The 21,882-nt window shown below is 41.1% G+C and overlaps 1 protein-coding gene across 1 annotated transcript in view; it reads left to right on the top strand.

Moving 5' to 3' along the window:
- LOC132148845 (extracellular serine/threonine protein kinase FAM20C-like) overlaps positions 1-20,763 on the top strand; it is a 76,689-nt gene extending 55,926 nt beyond the window's left edge. Inside the window, exons 5-11 of the mRNA XM_059557588.1 lie at positions 4,195-4,287; positions 11,485-11,600; positions 13,365-13,545; positions 13,809-13,918; positions 15,890-15,971; positions 19,109-19,168; positions 20,012-20,763. Of these exons, the coding sequence (XP_059413571.1) occupies positions 4,195-4,287; positions 11,485-11,600; positions 13,365-13,545; positions 13,809-13,918; positions 15,890-15,971; positions 19,109-19,168; positions 20,012-20,276 (907 nt within the window). The 3' untranslated portion in view covers positions 20,277-20,763. The remainder of the gene's footprint in view (positions 1-4,194; positions 4,288-11,484; positions 11,601-13,364; positions 13,546-13,808; positions 13,919-15,889; positions 15,972-19,108; positions 19,169-20,011) is intronic.
- Positions 20,764-21,882: the final 1,119 nt, after the last annotated feature.

The raw sequence follows: 21,882 nt of genomic DNA, 5'->3' as shown, positions 1-21,882 counted from the left end.
TAGTGAGAAGTAACCAAGAAGTGCTTGAACGCCTGCGATGCTTTCTGGTCCTCGACGAATCTCTCCACAAACTCGCTAACAGATGATCTGAAGAGGCCAGCAGGAGTCAGCGGCGCGTCGAGGAACGCAGCGCGCTCAGACTCCTTGATGTCAGAGAGCGTCAGCCACAAATGCCTCTCAGCCACCGTAGCGGAAGCCATAACCCGTCCCATGGCCTGTGCAGCGGACTTAGTAGAGCGGAGGGAGAGATCCGAAGCACTCCTCAGATCCGCGAGACAGATCGCTTCAGGCCCCATCTCATCCAGCTTGCGGAGGAGATCGCCCTGGAAGATCTGCAGAGTGGCCATGGTGTGCAGCGCAGACGCAGCCTGCCCAGCAGCAGAGAAGATCCGTGCGAGCAGCGATGACGTCATGCGGCAGGCTTTGGATGGCAACGCCGCCTTAGTCCGCCGTCCAGCAGAGGGCGGGCAAAGGTGCGCTGCAATAGGCTGTTCCACCGGCGGAAGTGACAGGTAGCCTCTGTTCTTAGCTTCGTCCAGTGTGGAGAATGCTGGCGAAACAGATGAACAAACTCTCGCCGAGAAAGGAGCGTTCCAAGCTTTCGCCACTTCTTCGTGAAGCTCAGGAAGAAAGGGGGCGTGCTTTGAGCTGGGAGAAAAACGCTCGTCCGGGAGAAAGCTACCATCCAGCCGGGAACGAGAAGGGGGCGCTGGAGCAGACCACTCGAGGCCGAGGCTCGCCGCGGCCAACGTGAGCACTCGCATCAGCTCCTTATCGATATCCGCCCGTCTGCTGGGCCTCTGAGCAGAAGGCGCGAGATCCACGGAGCTCGCCCAACCCTCACTGCCCGAAGCAAGCAGAGAGCATGTGTCCTCTTCCTCTGACGCGGCTCTGAGATCCACTTCCTCCGATGACGCGGCGGCTGACAGCGGACGCTGACCATCGGGAAGCGATGCAGGGGAGGCTAGTGAAGCGGAGGGAACCGGCGAGCTCGGCAGAGCTGGAGGCGGTTCCGGTATTCGCTGGGAGCGGCACTTTTTACGACGCTGCGGCGCAGCGGATGATGCAGGCATCGAGAAGAACGCCCGGCGAGTCCTCAGAGTCACCATAGGCATTAAATCGCAATGAGGGCATCCGCCGTCAGCGAGCGCGAGCGCTGCATGGTCCTCACCCAGACAGGAGACGCAGATGACGTGACGATCTCCTTCGCTGAGCGGGGCTCTGCAAGAGCCGCACAAGGACATCTTTAAAAAGACGCAGCTCTTTTAGAGTGTACGTCACAGAGCGAACTCACACAAGGATATAAGGATATAAAGGATATAGGCGCCGGACAGCGCAGCAGGAACGGCAGTAGAAGGCGGCGAGGCCAGCAACTTCCGAATAGCTCGTCCCGCTGATATACCTCTCAGACGGAGCTTGCTTCCTCCGTGATCCAGCGATGCGTGAGCTTCACTGAAGAGATGAAAAATCAGGTGAGTCAGCCTTTTCGAGGTCCTTTTATAGGGTTGGGCCACACCCGTTTCGGCGGGAAGTGCCGTGATGGGCGCGAAGCGTCCTAATTGGTCTGATATTGCATCAGCCTGTGCTCGATAGGCTGTGCACTTGCTGCAGAGCAGCCAATGAGCAAGCGAGCCGTCTCACCTATTGCTGTGTACTGCTGCAAATGCGCTTTACAAAAATTCAAAATTAAGGATAATTTTTTGCTTCAGTATTTCGTGAAAAGAGACTTTTCCCGTAGCGTCTTAGCTAAGACGCAGTACGAGAGAACTCTCGTAAGAGAACTACAGTTTATTGCTTTGCAGAAGAATTGCTCATTTGATTACTCTCATTAAGTAGTCATACTTTAAGTAGTCAATAATTCTTATGGACACCTGCTGGCTGAATAAAACCCCACTCTTTGGTCCAGGTGGTTGTACACGACACTTCAGTCACTTGCTGAGTGACTCATTTCATTCTGGGCCAAAAGCTTTACCCCCCCATTCACTCTCCAAAGAGGTCGCCTGAATCAGCAGTACATTTTAGGCCTCATCTGGCAAATAAAAATCCATTTGTTCCCTTTTGATCCAGGAAATTGAGTGGATCGTAATGGTGGAAGAGGATTTCAATGCAAAAAGCTTGCTTTGTCCCTCAAATGAAAATATGTGAAGTCATAAAAAGTGTTTTCCATTGGTGTGTTGACAGTGGCAAGGGAAGAGGATATAAGCAGCACTTAGAGTTAAAGGGTTAGTTCATCGAAAAATCATAATTATCTTGTTATTAACTCACCCTCATATCGTTCCAAACCCGTGAGACCTCCGTTCATCTTCAGGACACAGTTAAAGATATTTTAGATTTAGTCCGAGAGCTCTCAGTCCCTCCATTGAAGCTGTGTGTACGGTATACTGTGTCCATGTCCAGAATGGTAAGAAAAACATCATCAATGTAGTCCATGTGACATCAGAGGGTAAGTTAGAATTTTTTGAAGCATCGAAAATACATTTTGGTCCAAAAATAGCAAAAACTACGACTTTCATTCATCATTGTCTTCTCTTCCGGGTCTGTTAAGTTCAAAACAAAGCAGTTTGTGATATCCGGTTCGCGAACGAATCATTCGATGTAACCGGATCTTTTTGAACCAGTTCACCAAATCGAACTGAATCGTTTTAAACGGTTCGTGTCTCCAGTAAGCATTCAAGATACAAGAGATCTCAATGATGGCTCAAACATTTTTCATCAGATTCTTTAAAGACCAAATGTTCTGAGTTGTGATATCCACATTCATTTAATAGTGTTGTTCTCTGTCAACAATTAATTTGTGTCGATTAATTTTAACTTCTCCAGAGGAGAAACATCAGTGCTGGCAGACACAAAGTTGATACTTAAATGAAGCCCCATTCAGTTATGAGCAACCGTTGAGCAATAAAATTTCCCTCTGTGTTTGTTTTGAGCTAAGATTAGCCTAGCATAGCTCATTTGCCATTTTTTTGACCTCATTCCGTAACACTTCCAGGACGGATCTTACAGTTGTTTCAGGAAAGCACCGTGTAAAAGATACCATGAGCTGTTTGAGACTGATATCATTGTAGCAGGTTGAGAGTTAAGGTCAGTGGTTTAGTGCATGTCTGTCTGGATTCTATGGCTTTTTGTCCTGCGCCTGTCTGTCTGAGTCTTGTGATCTCTCCAGCTGAAAGCATAGGTACATGGAGAGAACATGCACCTGCAGTTTGTTTCCTGCCAAAATCTGTTCTGTACACACACACACATTCCTTTAGTTGCTGAACCAGCCAAACGGCCCACTCGGCAGACGTCCATGTTGTCTATTTGTCTGTCTGCTAGTGTCAGGATGACTGCTTGTAAATACAGCTAACTGAAGCTAGCATAGCACTACCTGACATAAAAGACTGCTGGAGGCCTTTTATCTTTTGTTGCAGACTAAGCTGTCTTTCTTGTCAAGACAAAAAAAGCATTTGCATTTGTAATATGTAATAAAGTATGATTGAAATGACAAAAGATGAAATATGAATGCAATAAACTCAGGTTTTGTGTATAAATGTTCATATTTTCTGACCAAATAATTAGTCAAGAAAAAGCTGCACGGTGGGATACAGTATCCGCAGTATATTGCATATTATGGGAAATGTACAGTACTAGGTCACCCAGCTGTTTTATTCATACAGAATATATGTAGATATATATAGCATTACTGTATAATGCATAAATACTGTAGCAAGCGTTGTATGGTGTTATGTTATTCTAAATATACATGTAGGCAAGGTGGTTAATGACGTAGAAGCAATGCCAACTATGATTTTAAACATATTTTATACATACATACATATTTCATACTTCTGATTTGACTAGACTGCTTAAAGTTGGATTAGTTAAAAAAACAAAACATTATTATAAAAGCAAACAGTGTGCATTTAATTCCTGTTGAATATGTACAGTAAAGTTATATGATGGCAATGTTGCATACTACTCTTTGAAATCTGTAATGTTGAATAGCGTTTCACATACCATCTATTATGAAGCATACAGTTATACTAAAGCATAAGCAATACTCTTTTATTGCATTCTGACAATATTAGGTGTCAAACAAACATTTCTGCTGTACTTTGTGTGCTAACTGTACCTCTGTTTCTGCCTGCAGTTCACTGTCTAACAAGCACTAGCTAACATCTATCTTGTTTTTGTTTTTTCTACTGCGTCCTCTAGACAAACCAGGGAACAGGAGACACCGCCAGACTTCTTCTACTTCTCTGACTTTGAGCGACACAACGCAGAGATCTCTGCATTTCATCTGGACAGGTAAGAGTGAAACGTAGAGAGAACGAAAGAGTTATCTTCAGGGCTTTGTAGGGCAGCCCAGTGGCCAGTGTGAGAGTTTCGGGCAAGATTTTTCCAGTTTTTGTTGGTTGTATTCCTTATTTTCTTGATGTTTGACTATTTCAGAGATAGACTGGTACCATCTGAATAGCAATGAGATCATGTGACCTTAAGCATTGCCAAGAGTTTATGCTTAGCATCCCACTGTGATTACTTTGTGTTTACTCTGCCTTTATCTTCATTTGACAGAAATGTTTGGAGGTGTTTAGATTTGACAGGTATGGGATTTGGTTTTAAGGTGTCTGACAGTAATGATAAGGTTGGAAGAGACAATATTAGAGTGGTAGTGTGTTTGAGAATGTCATCATTATTGTATGAACTTTAAATAGTATTTTCTATTATTTATTTCCCCATTACTCTAAGAATTGTGGTTACTTGTCAGCAAAGACAGGCTCCTGGTTATGGATTGAAAATAACCTAATAAATGTTCCTGTGGTAGAGCATTGCGTTAACAGCGCAAGGTTGTGGGTTCGATTCCCAGGGAACACGTTAGGTAAAGAAATGTTAGCTTGAATGCACTGTAAGTCGCTTTGGATAAAAGCGTCCGCTAAATGCATAAATTTAATTTAAATTAATTATGTTTTTTAGTTACTATTAAAGGAAATGATCTTATGTTAAATGTAATAATAATAACAATGGTAACACTTTAAAGCAAGAGATGCTGGAACAAATGGAACCTTGTTGTAAACTGTTACTATTATTTATTTTCTAATTTCTAGTCTGTTTCTATTTTATTTAATATTAATATTTTATTTTATTTTATTTTAATGCACCAACAACAGATAGAAAAGTTTCTAAGAAAGGTCCATTATTATGAAATACAGTTTTTTGGTGTAAATTGAACAAGTCTGGTAGCCTGCATGAAGCTCATCCAAACCGCATTCAACCACCCCAGTAGTCTTTAAGAGGAAATTCCCCTTACAGAGACCTTCAGCTTGGATTCCTCCTAGTTCTTTCACTGAAAACACCTGTGGTGCTCTGATACTGCTCTGGAATGGACGTTGGCTGGGAAAAAGAAACCATAACCACACATACACACATCTCCACATTTCACATTTACGCACGAGAGCATTCACGCCATTGTGATGTCAGAAAGCCAAACCAACTCTTATTATATTATCGCCGCTCTGCGCATGTCACTCAAGACTTTTGGACAACGGCCTGAAAAGCACTTAGTGCGATAGAGTCGATAAACCTTAAAGTTACTCAGAAAGTAACAAGGTGCATGTGAGTGCAGTCAGAAGAAGCTCCCTGCTGACTTTAACAAGAAGCCCCACAGAGAAAGGCTTTGTGGAGTCAGAGAGCTAATTGAGCTTGTGAGATCCACTCAATTTCCTCCTGAATGTTGTTGCTCTCATTTGAGGTGCCTGTCATATCCATGATGTGTTTTATTCAGGGGAGAAAAAAGCATGGTATGATATGCCAATTTATTGTTAGCTGAGTGATAACGCTGAGAGGATGTTTGCTAGTGAAATGGTATATTGATATTCTATTAGTGTGAGAGCATGTGAAAAATACTGAATTTTACAAGAAACGTTGTGTTGCTACAGTATGCTCCTCTTTATGGAAACCTCTTCCACTGCTAGCTTCCTCGTGAATGTGTTGTACTTTATTTCCACAAACGTCCGACAGGATGTTCCTGGAATGCGGTGTATCCACACTGGACTCTTTGTCACCTGCATCCAGAGTGACTCGGCAACTTGCGACCCTCGAGTGATTTCATCTCCAAGGTTTGGGTTTCTGTCTCTCAGGGCCCAGGAACCTATGAGTCTATTGAGGTTTAATGTTGAAAGCGCTCGCACCACACGATGTGGGATTTTCTCCGTGACGGCCCACTGCAAACACAGACAGAGACGGAGAGATTTACGAACCCTCCAGCATGGCTGTGTGCATCAATCTGATTTAAATTCAGAAAGCCCTTTAAGTTCAAATTAAATTTCTCTGTTTGAATTGAAATTACAAACAGGATGCAGATTTTCATTTTAATTCCGGATTCAATTTATGGAAGTTAAACTGAAATGGAATGATGGAAAATATGGGAAATATGCAAACTGTTCTCAGTGTAGTTTTTAATAATATGTTACATTTTTCAGTATCAGTTACCTAATAATATATTATTATACACACAACATATGGAGTACTTTATTAATAATCATTGGTTGACATGCCTGCAGACATTTATGTGTATTATTAATTAAATTAATTTCAGTAAATTGAACATGATAAGATAATAATAAATATTATATGTTTATATTTCATAAGTAAACTTTTCATTTCAGAATCAGAATCAGAATCAGAAAGAGCTTTATTGCCAAGTATGCTTGCGCATACAAGGAATTTGTTTTAGTGACATAAGCTTCCAGTAAACAGACACACAACAACACACAGAAAAAAAAAAAAAAAAAAAAAAAAAAAACACAATTACGGGAGAATTACAAATTGTCAAATAAATAAGTGTATAAACAATTGTGCTATAAATGATAATGGAATAGGATCGAGTGAGATGCAGGAATGTTCTAGGATGGAGGGGTAACAAATAAATATAAGGATATTGCACATTTTTGCATAAGCATAAGTTTAAGTGGAAAACATTTAACTGTTCATGAGGTAGATTGCCTGGGGGAAGAAACTATTCTTGTGCCTTGCTGTTCTTGTATTTGCGGCTCTGAGGCGCCGGCCAGATGGCAAAAGTTCAAAGATGGGGTGACTTGGATGTGAGGGATCCAGAGTGATTTTCTGAGTCCTTTTCCTCACTCTGGATGTGTACAGTTCTTGGAGGGTGGGCAGGGGAGCACCAATAATCCTTTCAGCAGTCCGAACAGTTCTCTGTAGTCTTCTGATATCTGATTTTGTAGCTGAACCAAACCAGACAGTAATTGAAGTACACAGGACTGACTCAATGACGGCTGAGTAGAACTGTTTCAGCAGCTCCTGTGGCAGGTTAAACTTCCTCAGCTGGCGAAGGAAGTACAACCTTTGTTGGGCTTTTTTCACAATGGAGCCAATGTGATTGTCCCACTTCAGGTCCTGAGAGATGGTGGTTCCCAGGAATCTGAATGACTCCACTGCAGCCACAGTGCTGTTCATGATGGTGAGTGGGGAAAGTGCAGGGGGGTTTCTCCTAAAGTCCACAGTCATCTCCACTGTTTTGAGCGTGTTCAGCTCCAGGTTGTTAAGACTGCACCAGACAGCCAGCTGCTCAACCTCCTGTCTGTAAGCAGACTCGTCACCGTCCTGGATGAGGCCGATGACTGTAGTGTCGTCTGCAAACTTCAGGAGCTTGACAGAGGGGTCTTTAGAGGTGCAGTCGTTGGTGTACAGGGAGAAGAGCAGAGGGGAGAGAACACATCCCTGAGGGGCACCAGTGTTGGTGGAGCAGCTGTTTGACATGAATTTCCCCAGTCTCACTAACTGTTGCCTATCTGTCAGAAAGCTGGTGATCCACTGACAGATAGAGCTAGGAACAGAGAGCTGGGTCAGTTTGGTCTGGAGGGTTGTTGGGATGATGGTGTTGAAAGCCGAACTAAAGTCCACAAACAGGATCCTCACATAAGTCCCTGTTTTGTCCAGATGTTGCAGGATGAAGTGCAATGCCATGTTGATTGCATCATCCACGGACCTGTTTGCTCGGTACGCAAACTGCAGGGGGTCCAGTAAGGGTCCAGTGATGTCCTTCAGATAAGCCAGAACCAGCTTTTCAAACGACTTCATGACGACAGACGTTAGAGCCACAGGTCTGTAGTCGTTAAGTCCTGTTATCTTGGGTTTCTTTGGAATGGGGATTATGGTGGAGCGTTTGAAGCAGGAAGGCACTTCACACAACTCCAGAGATCTGTTGAAGATCTGTGAAAAGATGGGGGCCAGCTGGTCAGCACAGATTTTCAGACAGGCTGGTGTAACGCCATCTGGGCCTGGTGCTTTTCTTCTTTTGTTTTTCTTGAAGACCTGGCGCACATCATCTTCACAGATTTGAAGAGCAGGAGGTATGGAGAGGGGGATTGCAGGAGGTGTTAATGGTTGTGCAGGGAGATGGTCAGAGTGGGTGTTGGGGGTTTCAAATCTACAATAAAACTCATTCAGGTCGTTAGCAAGTCGTTGATTAGCCTCAGTGCAAGGGGATGGTGTCTTGTAGTTTGTGATGGCTCTCAGTCCTCTCCAAACTGAAGTAGAGTCGTTGGAAGTAAACTGGTCTTCCAACTTTTTAGCATAGGTCTTTTTAGCCGCTCTAATCTCTTTGTTCAGTGTGTTCCTGGCCTGATTGTACAAGACCCTGTCCCCATTTCTGTAGGCATCCTCTTTGGCCTGACGAAGGTGTCTGAGTTTTACTGTAAACCATGGCTTATCATTGTTGAATGTTAAATAAGTCCTGGTAGGAATGCATATATCCTCACAGAAACTAATATAGGATGTTACAGTCTCTGTGAGTTCGTCCAGATCGGTGGTAGCAGCTTCAAAAACGCTCCAGTCTGTGATGTCAAAACAAGATTGTAAATCCTGCTCTGTTTCGCTGGTCCATCTCTTCACAGTCTTTACTACAGGTTTAGCAGATTTAAGTTTCTGCTTGTAGGTCGGTATAAGATGAACCAGACAGTGATCAGAACGTCCCAAAGCTGCTCGTGGAACAGAGTGATATGCATCCTTTATTGTGGTGTAACAGTGATCCAGTATATTACTGTCTCTGGTGGGACAGGTAACATGCTGTCTGTATTTTGGCAGTTCACGGGAGAGATTGGCTTTATTAAAGTCCCCAAGAATGATTAAAACAGAGTCCGGGTGTTGTTGTTCTGTGTCTGTGATCTGATCAGCGAGTTTCTGTAAAGCTGAGCTCACATGTGCTTGAGGTGGAATGTAAACACTGACCAGAATGAGCGAGTGAAACTCCCGCGGCGAATAGAACGGCTTGCAGTTGATAAACTGCGTTTCTAGATCAGGACAGCACATCTTCTTTAACACAGTTACATCTGTACACCACCGTTCATTGATGTAAAAGCATGTCCCGCCGCCGCGCGATTTCCCCGTTGATTCTGCGTCGCGATCCGCTCTAAACAGCTGAAAGTCCGGCAGATGGAGTGCGCTGTCCGGTATGGCGTCATTCAGCCAGGTTTCCGTGAAACACAGAGCAGCAGAGTGAGAGAAATCCTTATTTGTCCGAGAGAGCAAAAGGAGTTCGTCCGTTTTGTTGGGTAGAGAGCGGAGATTTGCGAGATGGATGCTAGGCAACGGCGTTCGAAATCCGCGCTTCCTGAGTCTGACGAGCGCTCCCGCTCGCTTTCCCCGTCTGCGCGTCCTGAAGCGCTTGATCAGCGCCGCTGCTCCTCCGATAACAATGTTCAGTAAAACGTCTGTATAATAGAAATCCGGAAAAATATCATGTGGTGTGTTCTGCCGAATGTTCAGCAGTTCATCCCTGGTGAAACTGATCGTGTTTGTTAAACAAAAAACAGGAAAAACGAACAAAAACAGTACAAACACTGGAGAGCCAAGCACTGAAGCAGCCATGTGCGGCGCCATCTCACTTGTGGTGCTGTATGACAAATTCTGTGTGGATGTGTGTCAAACATATATCTCTATAATCAGTTGAGGAAAAACAGGATGTATATTTTTAATTCAAATCTAATTTCATAAAATACAGTGTAAATACCATGGTCCTTATCATTCACCTGGCGCGAGTGTTTTTGCTAGTTTCAGCCCGACGCAGTTCCCATTTCCCTTTCCTGTGCTAGGTTGTTTAAAAAGTAAATGCATTTGTGCCCATTTGTGTGCTCATGGGCATGTCGGTCTAAAAATGAGGTGTGTTCAGGTGAATTGTTGGGGCATTGCTATTTTTTGGAACCAAAAATAGACTGCGCCATAGACCAACTCAAACCTGGTCTAAAGTCTAAAGTCAATGGCGTAATATTTTTTTTTGTTAAAGAGGACGTTAATAGAAAATGCACCTCTGGGCCGGTCCACAATGCCACGTTCACTTTGCTTACTACAGAGGGACACGCAGCAGCACACAAAATCTTTAAATATGACACAATAAAAGATTAAAATGTAAAAGATTATTATTGTGAAGGCTACATGAATATAAAAATGCCTACGTCGTAGTGGATAGCCATTGCATGTATCAAATTAAGGCTACCTATTTGTTCGCACACGAGCAGCTCCGTTTCATCTCAGAGACGCGTTCTATCTTTGCGCTTGCCAAATTCTGCCGTATAAGTAGCAAATCCGTCATGGCACGAGCGAAACTGGCTCTTAAAGGAAATGGAAGATGAGACTCTGATTGGTTTATTGCACGTTACACCAAAAAAAACCACCCATTACTCACTAAGAGAATAGGGACAACCCATTTTGACCATGCGCCCAGGCACACCGATCATTTTCCCGTTGTTAAACTAGCAAAAGTGGATTCAGACACGCCTTGAATGCACCTGTGCCGTGCGCTTTAGACCATGTGCTTAGATTGTTAAAATAGGGCCCCATATGTTGAACATAGTGAGAGGATAAGAAATATTCTACATTTATATTTAATTTATTTATATTTAATTTATATAATTTATAAGTAGGTCTAGTAATTGAGAAAAAAAATTTACATGTTAAGGGATAAAAAACCATATATATATATATATTTATAATGCAAGTTTGTGGGTTTTACTGGCATTCATGTTTTGAATTTAAACTTCTTGTGAGGTGTGTAGCCAGTTCAATAAAAAAATCGCTCATAGAAATCACTCATAATTGAAAAGGAGACAAATTCAGATTTTGCCCAACACAAGTACACAAGAAAGGCCATTTATATCCTGTGGTGTGTGGCCAGATGCTAGAATGCCAATAAAAGTTTAATAAAGAGCAATCACGGAGGTGTCACAAAGCCATTGCTTAGCAGTAGCACCTTGAAGAAAAAATCATTACCAGGCCAATTTAAAAATGGCTTTATTCTTTGGATTTTCTGTATTCTTTTTCTTTGCTTCTTCATTATTGAATGCAGCAGGAGATTGAATGTCCGGTGTCACAGTTCTCATAAAGCAGTCTGTGAACTGTGCATCGTCTGCATGAAGAAACACCACAGGTGTTGTATCTGATAATGCATTTCAAATAAATCATTTGACAATGTGGCTTGTTTGTGGCACACAGAATCCTGGATTTCCGGAGAGTTCCCCCGGTGGCCGGCAGGCTGGTGAACATGACACGGGAGATACGAGACGTGACCCGTGACAAAAAGCTCTGGCGGACATTCTTCGTATCCCCAGGTATGAGCGGCTTCCACACGGCCTTTTCTTCTATCCCATCAGGCCATGTTTCCCCCTCCTGATTGTTGGCTTCTCACGCATATAGAGTTCGAATAATGGGAAATCCACATTTCTGTGAATGAAGACAATCATTTAGTTTCATGACAAACTTACTTCAAACTTACAAACTTACTGAAAAGTGTTAGCATTTATTGGGTGGTTTACATACAGTATGTTAGCATCTTGCTATATGCATTTTTGACTGCTTATTCCTTTTCTAACAGCTTTAAAATTCCATAAAGTACTGTCAAACTAACCAACTTATGCCTGCGACAAATATTAGCACAAAAACTGTGCAATATAGACCGGCTTACGACACCCAGCCAAGATGCTAGGCTAATTACAGCTTGTAATTGGGGAGTAACAAGCATGCAATAACACACAAGTTTGGCTACTAAATTCCCAACATTTAAATGATGTAAGTGTTCAGATGAGGCACACAGATTGGCCATGTTCTTTCCCTGCAGGACTATCATTAGCATTCTGCCTCCACTATTCATGACAAATGTGTTTTTGTGGAGACGAGTGAAAGGGCGCCGCTTCCCCCTGGGAGCAGTGTCAGGAAACATTTGAAAAAGGCGTTATACACAATGATTCATCATTGGCTAAACAGCAGCGTTTAATGAGCCCTTGGTGAATCCGAGCATTTTAGATCACTGACATCCTTCATCACATAAAGACACATCTGGAGAAGTCACCTATTTCAAAAACATATTCTACAATCTGTATTTACTCTATAAACAAGACTGCTGCACAAAAGATTGTCATAGTTAGCATGTTGTTGCTTTGAAATGTGTTTACCATCATGGTGGTGGACGGCCAGGGCTTGCCGGTATAACGGTATATGTGTCAACTGTTTTTCCTGCCACACAGATACATTTGCGCAGCTATTACTGAAAAAAAGACTGCTTTCGGACATTTAACTGCATGCTATTTACACTTAACTGAATATTTATTATATTATGTATTAAATTTATGTTAAATGCAATTAGCTGCATTTTAGAGTGCTTTTAAGTAGAACTTAAGTACATCTTTGTTTGTATTTTCATAATCACTCCAATCGTGCATTGAAATATGGTTAATGTGTACTCCTGAATGTAGTGACAAGCACTTATCATAAACTAAAATATACTTTAATTTTATTTATATTAAACCTTGTATGTCATGTGTTTAAATAATTTATAACCAAGTACTTTACATGTGCTTTAGTATGTCAGTCAACATCAAAATAAGCGTAGCGAAACATAATGATTTAAAATGTACTTTAAAGTAAAACTTGCAATTTGACATTTTACAAAGTGTACTATTTAAAAGTATTGTGAGTATATTAAAAACTGTATGTTATTGTAAGTAATAAAAGTACATTTAAGTGCCCTTTTATTTCATTAGTATTAAATTATCTGAAAGCATTTATTAGTATTTATTTGAAACTTGGACGCATACAAAAAAATATGATTATTTATTCATTACAAATTGATGCATCAGTGGAAAACAGCTGCTTCACCTTTAATAAAACTTGGGTTAAACATCTGGGGAGTCTGAAAGGTTGTAGGTTAAACCCTGTAATAGGCAATCAATAGGCTATTACCATTGTGTACTTGAAGATACTTAACCCCATGTTACTCCGGAGGGACTTTTCCTTTCTCTTTGTCTCACTGGTGGTCTATTTTAAAACCCCCAAGATCAGTTTTCTCTTCTCTGAGACCCTTTCTTCTTGCCCTGCAGCCAACAACATCTGTTTCTACGGTGAGTGCTCCTACTACTGCTCCACAGAGCATGCCCTATGTGGGAAGCCCGACCAGATCGAGGGCTCCCTGGCTGCATTTCTTCCTGACATGGCACTAGCGAAGCGCAAGACCTGGAGGAACCCCTGGCGCCGCTCCTACCACAAACGCAAGAAAGCTGGGTAAGCTCTTTTTCTCCACTTTATCTCAGGTCTCCATGCACCACCCCATATCTTCATTAAACTGCAGTCTGACTTTATCAGCAAAATAAGACTACTGCGCTTCTCACTTGCTTTCAGAGAAATCATATCTGTGCAGTAAGACAATGGGGCATCTTGTTTGAGATTGCTGTTGTACGCTAGTAGGGTTATATTTGAGAAGGGGCAAAATGCAGCTCAAATTTAAAGGTGAAGAGCATTTCTTAGTTGTTTTCTCTTGTTGTAAGGTGGGAAGTGGATCCGGATTATTGTGATGAAGTCAAACAGACTCCTCCATATGACCGAGGCACACGACTTCTGGACATCATGGACATGACTATCTTTGACTTTCTAATGGGTAAGTGTTGAACGTGTTTAAAAACGTGTTTATATAATTTTGCTTAGAAGTAGGGGAAAACTGGGGAGAAAATGATTTTTTACTCCAATAAGTATTTTTACATTTTTGAATTAAATATTTGTGTACTGTAGACTCGTGAAGTCTTACATTATTGCCCAGGAAAGAGAGACAGTTCACTATACACAACTTTTGTGAAAACATGCCCCAATAGTGGCAACTGATAAAAACCTATGCATTCTGTGCATTAGCCAGCCAGTCACATTTCTTAATATGGCCAATGAACTATGAGCCCATTTTTGCCTTAGTATAAAAAATTTATAGTTAATTAATTGTGATATACAAGTTAAAATAAGAAATAGACACACCGTTAGATATAAATTCACAATGTGAAGTTAAAAAAAATGTAAAAAAATAAATCACATTTTGAGATTAAAAACTGTCAAATGTAGGAGATGTACAGGCACAATGTGAGATAAAGTTGCATTGCAAGGTGTTTTTTTATTTTGTGCATGTAAAAAAAGTCACAGTTGGGAGATTTACAGTCGCATTGCAAGCAAATAAAGTTGCATTTCAAGGTTTTGTTTTGTTTTTCAATGTGAAATATAGATAAACACATCTGGCAGATATAAAGTCACATTGTAAGATGTATCACACTGGCATATATAAAGTTTTAATTTCGAGAAATAAAGTCACAATTTTGAGATATAAGTCACAAAAGGAAGATGTAAAGTCACACTGAGGAAAAAATAAAGAAACAAAAGTTGTATTGTGAGAAAGTCATTTGAGAAATATACAATCACATTACAAGAAATAAAAAAAATCACTGTGCTATATATAAAGTCACATTACAAAGTAAAAGACAGATGGGGAACACAAAATCACTATTACAAGAAACAGTCACAATGTTAGATTCAAAAGTCACATTGTGAAATAAAAAAGGTCAAATTGCACAGAGGTTTCTGTTGGGAGATATACAGTAAAATCACAAGAAATAAAGATACTGCAAGATTAGAAAAAAGTAACTGAGATATAAAGTCACATTGTGAGGTAAGAAAGTCACACTGAGATGTAGTCACAATGGGGAGATATAAAGTCTATGTTTCAAGTAATACAGTACTTTATATAAAATCACAATTACAAGAGTTACACAATGACATTGTGAGATAAAGTGTTCCCTGTTAGTTGTGAGATAAACAGGGAACACACATACTGGTAAAAATAACATAAAAAGGTGTCGCCTGAATGCACTGTAAGTCGTTTTGGATAAAAGCGTCTGCTAAATGCATAAATGTAATGTAAATGTAAAGTTATATATGCCACATTGTGGAATAAAAAACTATATAAAGTCACATTGTGAGATAAAAATGTCTCTGCAAGAAAGAAAGTCACTAACTTAAAGTATAAGTCTCAATTTTGAGAAATAAAGTTACAATTTTGAGATGTAAAGTCTCAATAGGGAGTTACAAAGTCACATTGTGGGATAAATGTGACAGAGAAATACAGAGATATAAAGTCACAATTATTTAAAGTTTAAAGTCTCAATTTCAATGAAGTCACAATGGCAATAGATAAAGTCTCAGTTGTGAGACTGTGGGTGGTCTCTGGATTGGTCTCCAAGGTTGAGAGTGTGTTGATCCGTTCATGAGCCGTGTGCTCTTGAGCGAGGCTGTTAACCTCAGGCTGATCTGGAGGAATTCCCCCTGTTCAGTTCATGGTGCTTTTCTGTAAGAACACCATGAACGCCCAACTCCTCCAGCCCTGGTTGTGTGTGGATAAATATAGATTCTGATTCAAGTGTTAACTGATTAGTCATGAAGACGACTAAAATTATCAACTGCAGATTTGGAACCTGTTGAATATAACTTAACTTAAAGGAGCGATAGACTACCTACTAAAGAATAAAATAGTTCAACATCCAACATCAATCCTCCTGTATTTCACTCTCCCTCTCTCCATTTTCACACCGAACAGGCAACATGGATCGCCACCATTACGAGACTTTTGAGAAGTTTGGAAATGAGACTTTCATTATTCATTTGGACAATGGCAGAGGGTAAGCCAATTTAAGGATACTCTGTCCTTCACACCTCACTCCTCAAAGCTCCTCCACATGACTCCACAGCTACTGAAACCATGGAAACAGAGTGTTTCTATCTTAAGAGATGTGAATATGTAGATGTTGAGTGTAAGGTCAGATTCATATGGCGTCCTGTGTCAGGGTGTAATATGTGTTCTGTTGAAGGGCCCACAGTGGGTAAAAATCACACAGGTGCTCACACAGATAAAGCATTTTGATTAAATCTACATTCTGTTCGACTGAAGTGGCTGCTTTTTCTTTTTCGACATTGGCCACTGTGTAACATCATAGGTCTCTCAATGCCAGATTAATCTAAGGCCAGACTAAAATGTACATTTATTTTCTTCTATTTGTGTTAAGTTTATACTGAACTGAATCTCTGATGGGGTTTTACTGTTACCAATATGTTGCAAGATATTGTCATGAAATTATTATATAAAGGACTACTCTTTATTTGTCAGTACTCTTGTTGACGTTTTTGTTTTGTCATGACTTGTGTTACATATGCAGTTCTGCAGGATAAAACAACGCTAACAATTCTCGCTATTAAAAAAGTTGCTTATTAGCATGCATAATACTAGCATATTGGCCATTTATTAGTACTTATAAAGCACATATTAATGCCTTATTCTGCTTGATCATATTTTAAACCCCTTAATCCACCCCATCTACGTTACTAACTATTAATAAGCAGCAAATATGGAGTTTGTTCAGGGAAAACGCTTAGTCAATAGTGAATATGTGTTCCCTATTTTAAAGTGTCACCAAAATAATATATTTTATTATAACTTATAAATAAAACATAACAGTAAATTGCAAGATATGGCCTTCAAAAACATATTTCAGACCCACTGAACCACAGCAGTAATGTGCTGTACAACTGACATACCAATATGAACGTAATAGTGCAAGATGAATGTATAACAAAAACAAATCTGGGTATTATTTCATCTTAAATAAAGACCAGAATGTACAATTTGGTGAGTTCTTCATGTTCTAACTTTTATGTCTGGTAAAGTTTATAGAGATTTCATATCACACTACTAGTATGCTGGTAATGGTTATTGAGAGTTTTAGTATCTTTATATATTAAATGAAATTAGCTTAACTTAGTGCTTTTTTTTGAGCTAAGTAGGACAGAAGTACATGCACATCTTTATATGTAATTTCATAATTACTTCTTTTGTCCCTGTTCCCTGAAAAAGTGAGAACAAGATGCTGCGTTTCATTAATGCTTATGAGAACATTCTTTGTCATACCGGTTGTGGAGCTTAAATAACCTTGGTCGGTGACATCATTGGAATGCGTGCACCTGTGAGGTTATAAATAGACATGAAATGGACACACCTTGTGTAAGGTGTGCGTACAAACATTGAAGAGGTCTCAGAAATGACTTTGGGAAGTGGCTCAAAGACATGCGGGCCCGGAGTAGCATGGACATCCAAACTATAGAATCTGATGACCGTGTGTGGGGAGGACTTGCCTGCCAAAACACACACTTGCTGCAGGGGGACAACTCTTGCTAGTGCCTTAGAGGATGCAGTTTCCCCTGGTTGAATGAACTCCTAGAGGCAAAGCTTGACCACGTGCCTCATAGGGTAGGGCAATGTGACAACTGCCCCCTGATTGTGGCTCCCATTGCATTTGAAAAGTTGCCCCGACTTATGCCACTGGCTGGTTCGGTGGACTTAAATCTGAAGAGCATGGACTGTCAGCTGTGCCCGCATTGCAATCGAATCCCATACAACCCCTAAATACATTATCCCCTGGGCAAGACAAAAAAAACGCTTTCCTTGGCTTTGAGTCTCAACCCTAGAGACATAAGATGAGTGATGGCAGCATCCTGAAGTCAAAGCACAATCTCTTAAAACTGGGCCAAATCTGGCAGTTGTCAGTGCCATTGTTGCATCCATGCATTTTATGTATGTGACAAGGCTAGGCCGAATGGAAGAACCCGATACTAGTAAGCTTTGCCCCTGAAAGCGAACCTCAGTAACTACCTACATTCTACCTGGGAGGGGAAGATATTCTATGACTCCTTTGTCTAGCACAGCTTGCAATTCCTGAATGCAAAGAGTGCTTGTTCTGGATTCACAATAGTGGAGACCATGCAGTTGACTCATTAAGAAACTTATTGAAAGCTTCCTCGTGCCTCTTTGCATTACGGAACCTACTGACACTGCTTTGACAGAGTTGCCAAATAGGCCGAAAGGCGACACAGGTACATCAAGTACGAACACCTTGTCCCTGTCCTTGATGCCCATGAGGTTGACCCACAGGTACTACTCTGTGGCAACCATAGCAGCCATAGAATGGCCATAGGAGCAAGCCGTCTGGTTAGTCGCCCAGGAGATAAACCTTGTGGCTCATTGCAGTTATAAAAGTGCTTCCTCCTCAATATCACTGCTCACATTCAGATCCTTTAGCAGGTCAGCTGGAATTCCTGCAGAACCGCCATGGTGTGCAGGGCAGCACCAGCCTTACCCTCTGCCTGAAACGCATCCCCATAGATGTTGCTCTACACAACTTGGTAGGGAGCATTGGCTTTTTGAGTGATGACGCAACTGCAGGGGGGAGATAGCCTCCTTGCATCTCTTCCTCCTTGGGCATCATCATGCAGCCCCTTGCCTTTGAGAGGTGCATGTCAGGCTACGGCATAGGTTCGTCTATGCGTAGGCCACAGCGTAGGTTCGACACAGAAGTATAAATCAGCCTTTACTCCATGACCTAGTTATCTCAGCATGGAGAACACCAATTAAACCTGACAAAAAACTGTCATCTAGTTTGGACCATTTGGGGGTCCAAATGCTCTTGCTCCTGTAGCCAATCCAGCTTTAATCTGGCCACTGAACAAGTCACCACCTTGTGTAACTTCCCAATATTTTATCATTGTGGGAGGAGCGCTCGGAGACCTGAAAGTGTCTCTCTTTAAGTGTGCTTAAATGATCTTTTATTTCATTAATACTATATTCTTTACAAGTACAGTTTAAAAAAATGCTTCTAAGATTTGAAACACACTAAAAGTGCACATTCAATACAATTAAGCACACTTTTTCAAGAGAACCATTTAAAAATATCAGATATTTGACTTCTTTTTCTCTCTAACCCCTCAGATTTGGAAAGCATTCACATGATGAAATGTCCATCTTGGTCCCTTTGACTCAGTGCTGCAGGTAAGATTGTTTTTCTCCACTTTCAGACATCTCTTAAATTGAGGAAATAGCCTCCCAACTGAGAGAGTGACTGCAGTGCAGTAATTCAGTATAGCACCAACACAACCACATCCTGCTGTCTGCTGTGCTCCGTTATTCTAGCTGTGTCCTTTATTGCACATTTACATTTATTTCCTGTGGCTGATGTTTTCTTGCTAGAACAATCTATATGAATGGTTGCAAAAAACACTGACTTTCTCCCATTTTGCATAATTCTGCAAGCTGGTCATAGTACACACCACTTGTTGCTAACATTCTGAATGTGGTTAATTTTACTATTCTAGGGGGCCATTCACACAAAACATGTTTTGCATTCCACTTCACTACTTTCACATTGTTTTTCTATGTAAACATTCGCTAGACAGTTGTCCGTTGCACTTGCGCCTTGTGTGTTTCGCAGAAGAGTTTGTTTTTCATTCCAGTGCTCGCCTCTCATGTAGTTTGATGCAAAATTTTGTTCTGTGTGAACAGTTCTGTGTGGAATTGTTTTTTTTTTACAGAATATTCCAAATGTTTATTATTCATGTTGAGAATAAATGTTAATATAAAGTATGTCTAATAAATGTAAATCAAAAACTTTATTTTACCAATAAAGTTTAACAGAAATCCAATTTGAAGGATGATTTTCCCAAAAACTGTGTTTATAATTTGTAATTTTCTGGACACGTTTTTTCGTGACATTCCATGTTATTCTTTAAATTCCATTTTTATAAATGGATTTTACAATCCCATCTGTATTTAAATAGAACTCTGTATGCTAAACAGATTAGCTGATGCTGAGTTATACCGTTCTCTCTCTCTCAGAGTGAAGAGGTCGACGTACCTGCGGCTACAGCTGTTGGCTAAAGAGGAGTTCAAGCTGAGCTCTCTAATGGAGGAATCGCTACTGCAGGACCAGTTGGCACCCATACTCATCTGGCCCCACTTGGAGGCCATGGACCGCCGCCTGCGCCTGGTGCTCAAGGTGCTGGCTGACTGCGTAGAGAAAGAAGGCTTCTTATCAGTGGTGGAGAACGACCTGGAGGGACAGCACTCCTCGCACCACCACCAGGCGCATGGAGGGAGGTAGTGAGGCCTCCAGTCAGTTCCCCACCATGAGCCCCACTGAGGCTTGTGCTCGAGTCACACTCTGAATTCAATGAATTCCACACCATCAATGCCTCTGAGGAGCCACCCTATCATATGTGTAGATGCGGATGTACAGAGACACAGCTATCAGAGGAACTCTGGGATGAAGAAGTTGTTTCTGGATGGCTTGTGTTTGAGCTGTGCTCGGAGCTGCAGTACATACTTTTCTGTTGCAACCTGATTTGTTTGACAAGTCTGCTGATATAATTTATTACATTTGCATATTTCGAGTTGGCAAGTGTACAGAAGAGTTGGAACCGAAAGTTGGAACAGATATGTTTGTGGGTTCGGTACTCAGATCTAAATATTCAAATACACAACTGTTATTAACTGTGCTCATGAAGGTCTTTGACATAAGGCCACGTAAACAAGCTTTAATGATAGTACTGCAGTGCAGTACTACTGTGCGAGGACACTTAAACACATCCTTCCCTGTGGTTCACAATTCAACATCATCTCCTACCATCTGAACTAAGTTTAAATTGCATATCGTGCCGTCAAGAATTCAGTCATCCTGTCAGATTCGACACGTTTGTTATTTCACTTAGGGAAATTCAGAGGTGAAGTGTGCGCTTCATTTGAGGTTATTCAGTGGTGAAGCACGTGTTTAAACATCTCCGTGGAGAACGAGACAATCACGCTGATTGGTTCTTCATGCGTCCTGTGTCCGCGGTCAGTGTTTCCCATCTCAGGCCTCATGCTGAATGCACCTGCTTACTCTTAATGAGATCCTTAAGGACGGGCCGATGCTATGCTAGCATAAGTTCATAATGATGTTAGTCGTACTTCACGCTGCAGGTTTCTCTTGTCTCATCTGGTGGAGTGATTTCAGTGCTTGATTATAGAGTAGGCCAAAGGCTCAAGGGAATGAAACAAACCAATAGGATGTGTAGGGGAACTGAGAGGAAATAACAAGCAAAGTTCTTTCATGTTAAAAAGAGTTTTTGTCCTAACCAACGAGACCAGAGGAGTCAAATACTGTTTCAGAAACCGAATTTGACCACTAGACAAGACATTTTGTTGTTTTCTGTTTCTTCGGAATCTATTTTATTAATTTATTATTTTAGCTTTGCCAACAGTGAACTTTCACTGGTCTGAAATCCTGATTTCTATAATTGTGTATTATGCATTCAGTCAGAGGTAGGATGGTGTTCAGAAAATGACATAGAAAACCAAATGCTCTTGTTAGCTTTACAGGTGTTCCATGGTTACATGATGGTAACCAGTGCAAGCATTCTGTTGTTAATTACTCACCCTCATGTCGTTCCAAACTCGTAAGACCTTGGTAGTACCCTTGCTGTCTTTGGAGGGTCAGAAAGCTCTCGGATTTCATCAAAAATGCTTTCATTTGTGTTCCAAAGATAAATGAAGGTCTTACGAGTTGGAACAACATTATTCAATGACAGGATTTTATTTATTGGGTGAACTATCCTTTTAAGTTGGAAGTGGCATCCCATTGCATGTTTCAAATTTAGAAATTTAGACTTTCCAAGTTGAATAGAATGAATGTGTGTTCTGGGGCCGGATTCATGAAAATAATCTTAAGA

Source organism: Carassius carassius, chromosome 9, assembly GCF_963082965.1.
Source record: "Carassius carassius chromosome 9, fCarCar2.1, whole genome shotgun sequence".
Taxonomy (NCBI): Eukaryota; Metazoa; Chordata; class Actinopteri; order Cypriniformes; family Cyprinidae; genus Carassius; species Carassius carassius.
Note: the sequence above shows the minus strand (reverse complement) of the source record. Positions and strands in the feature narration are given on the sequence as shown.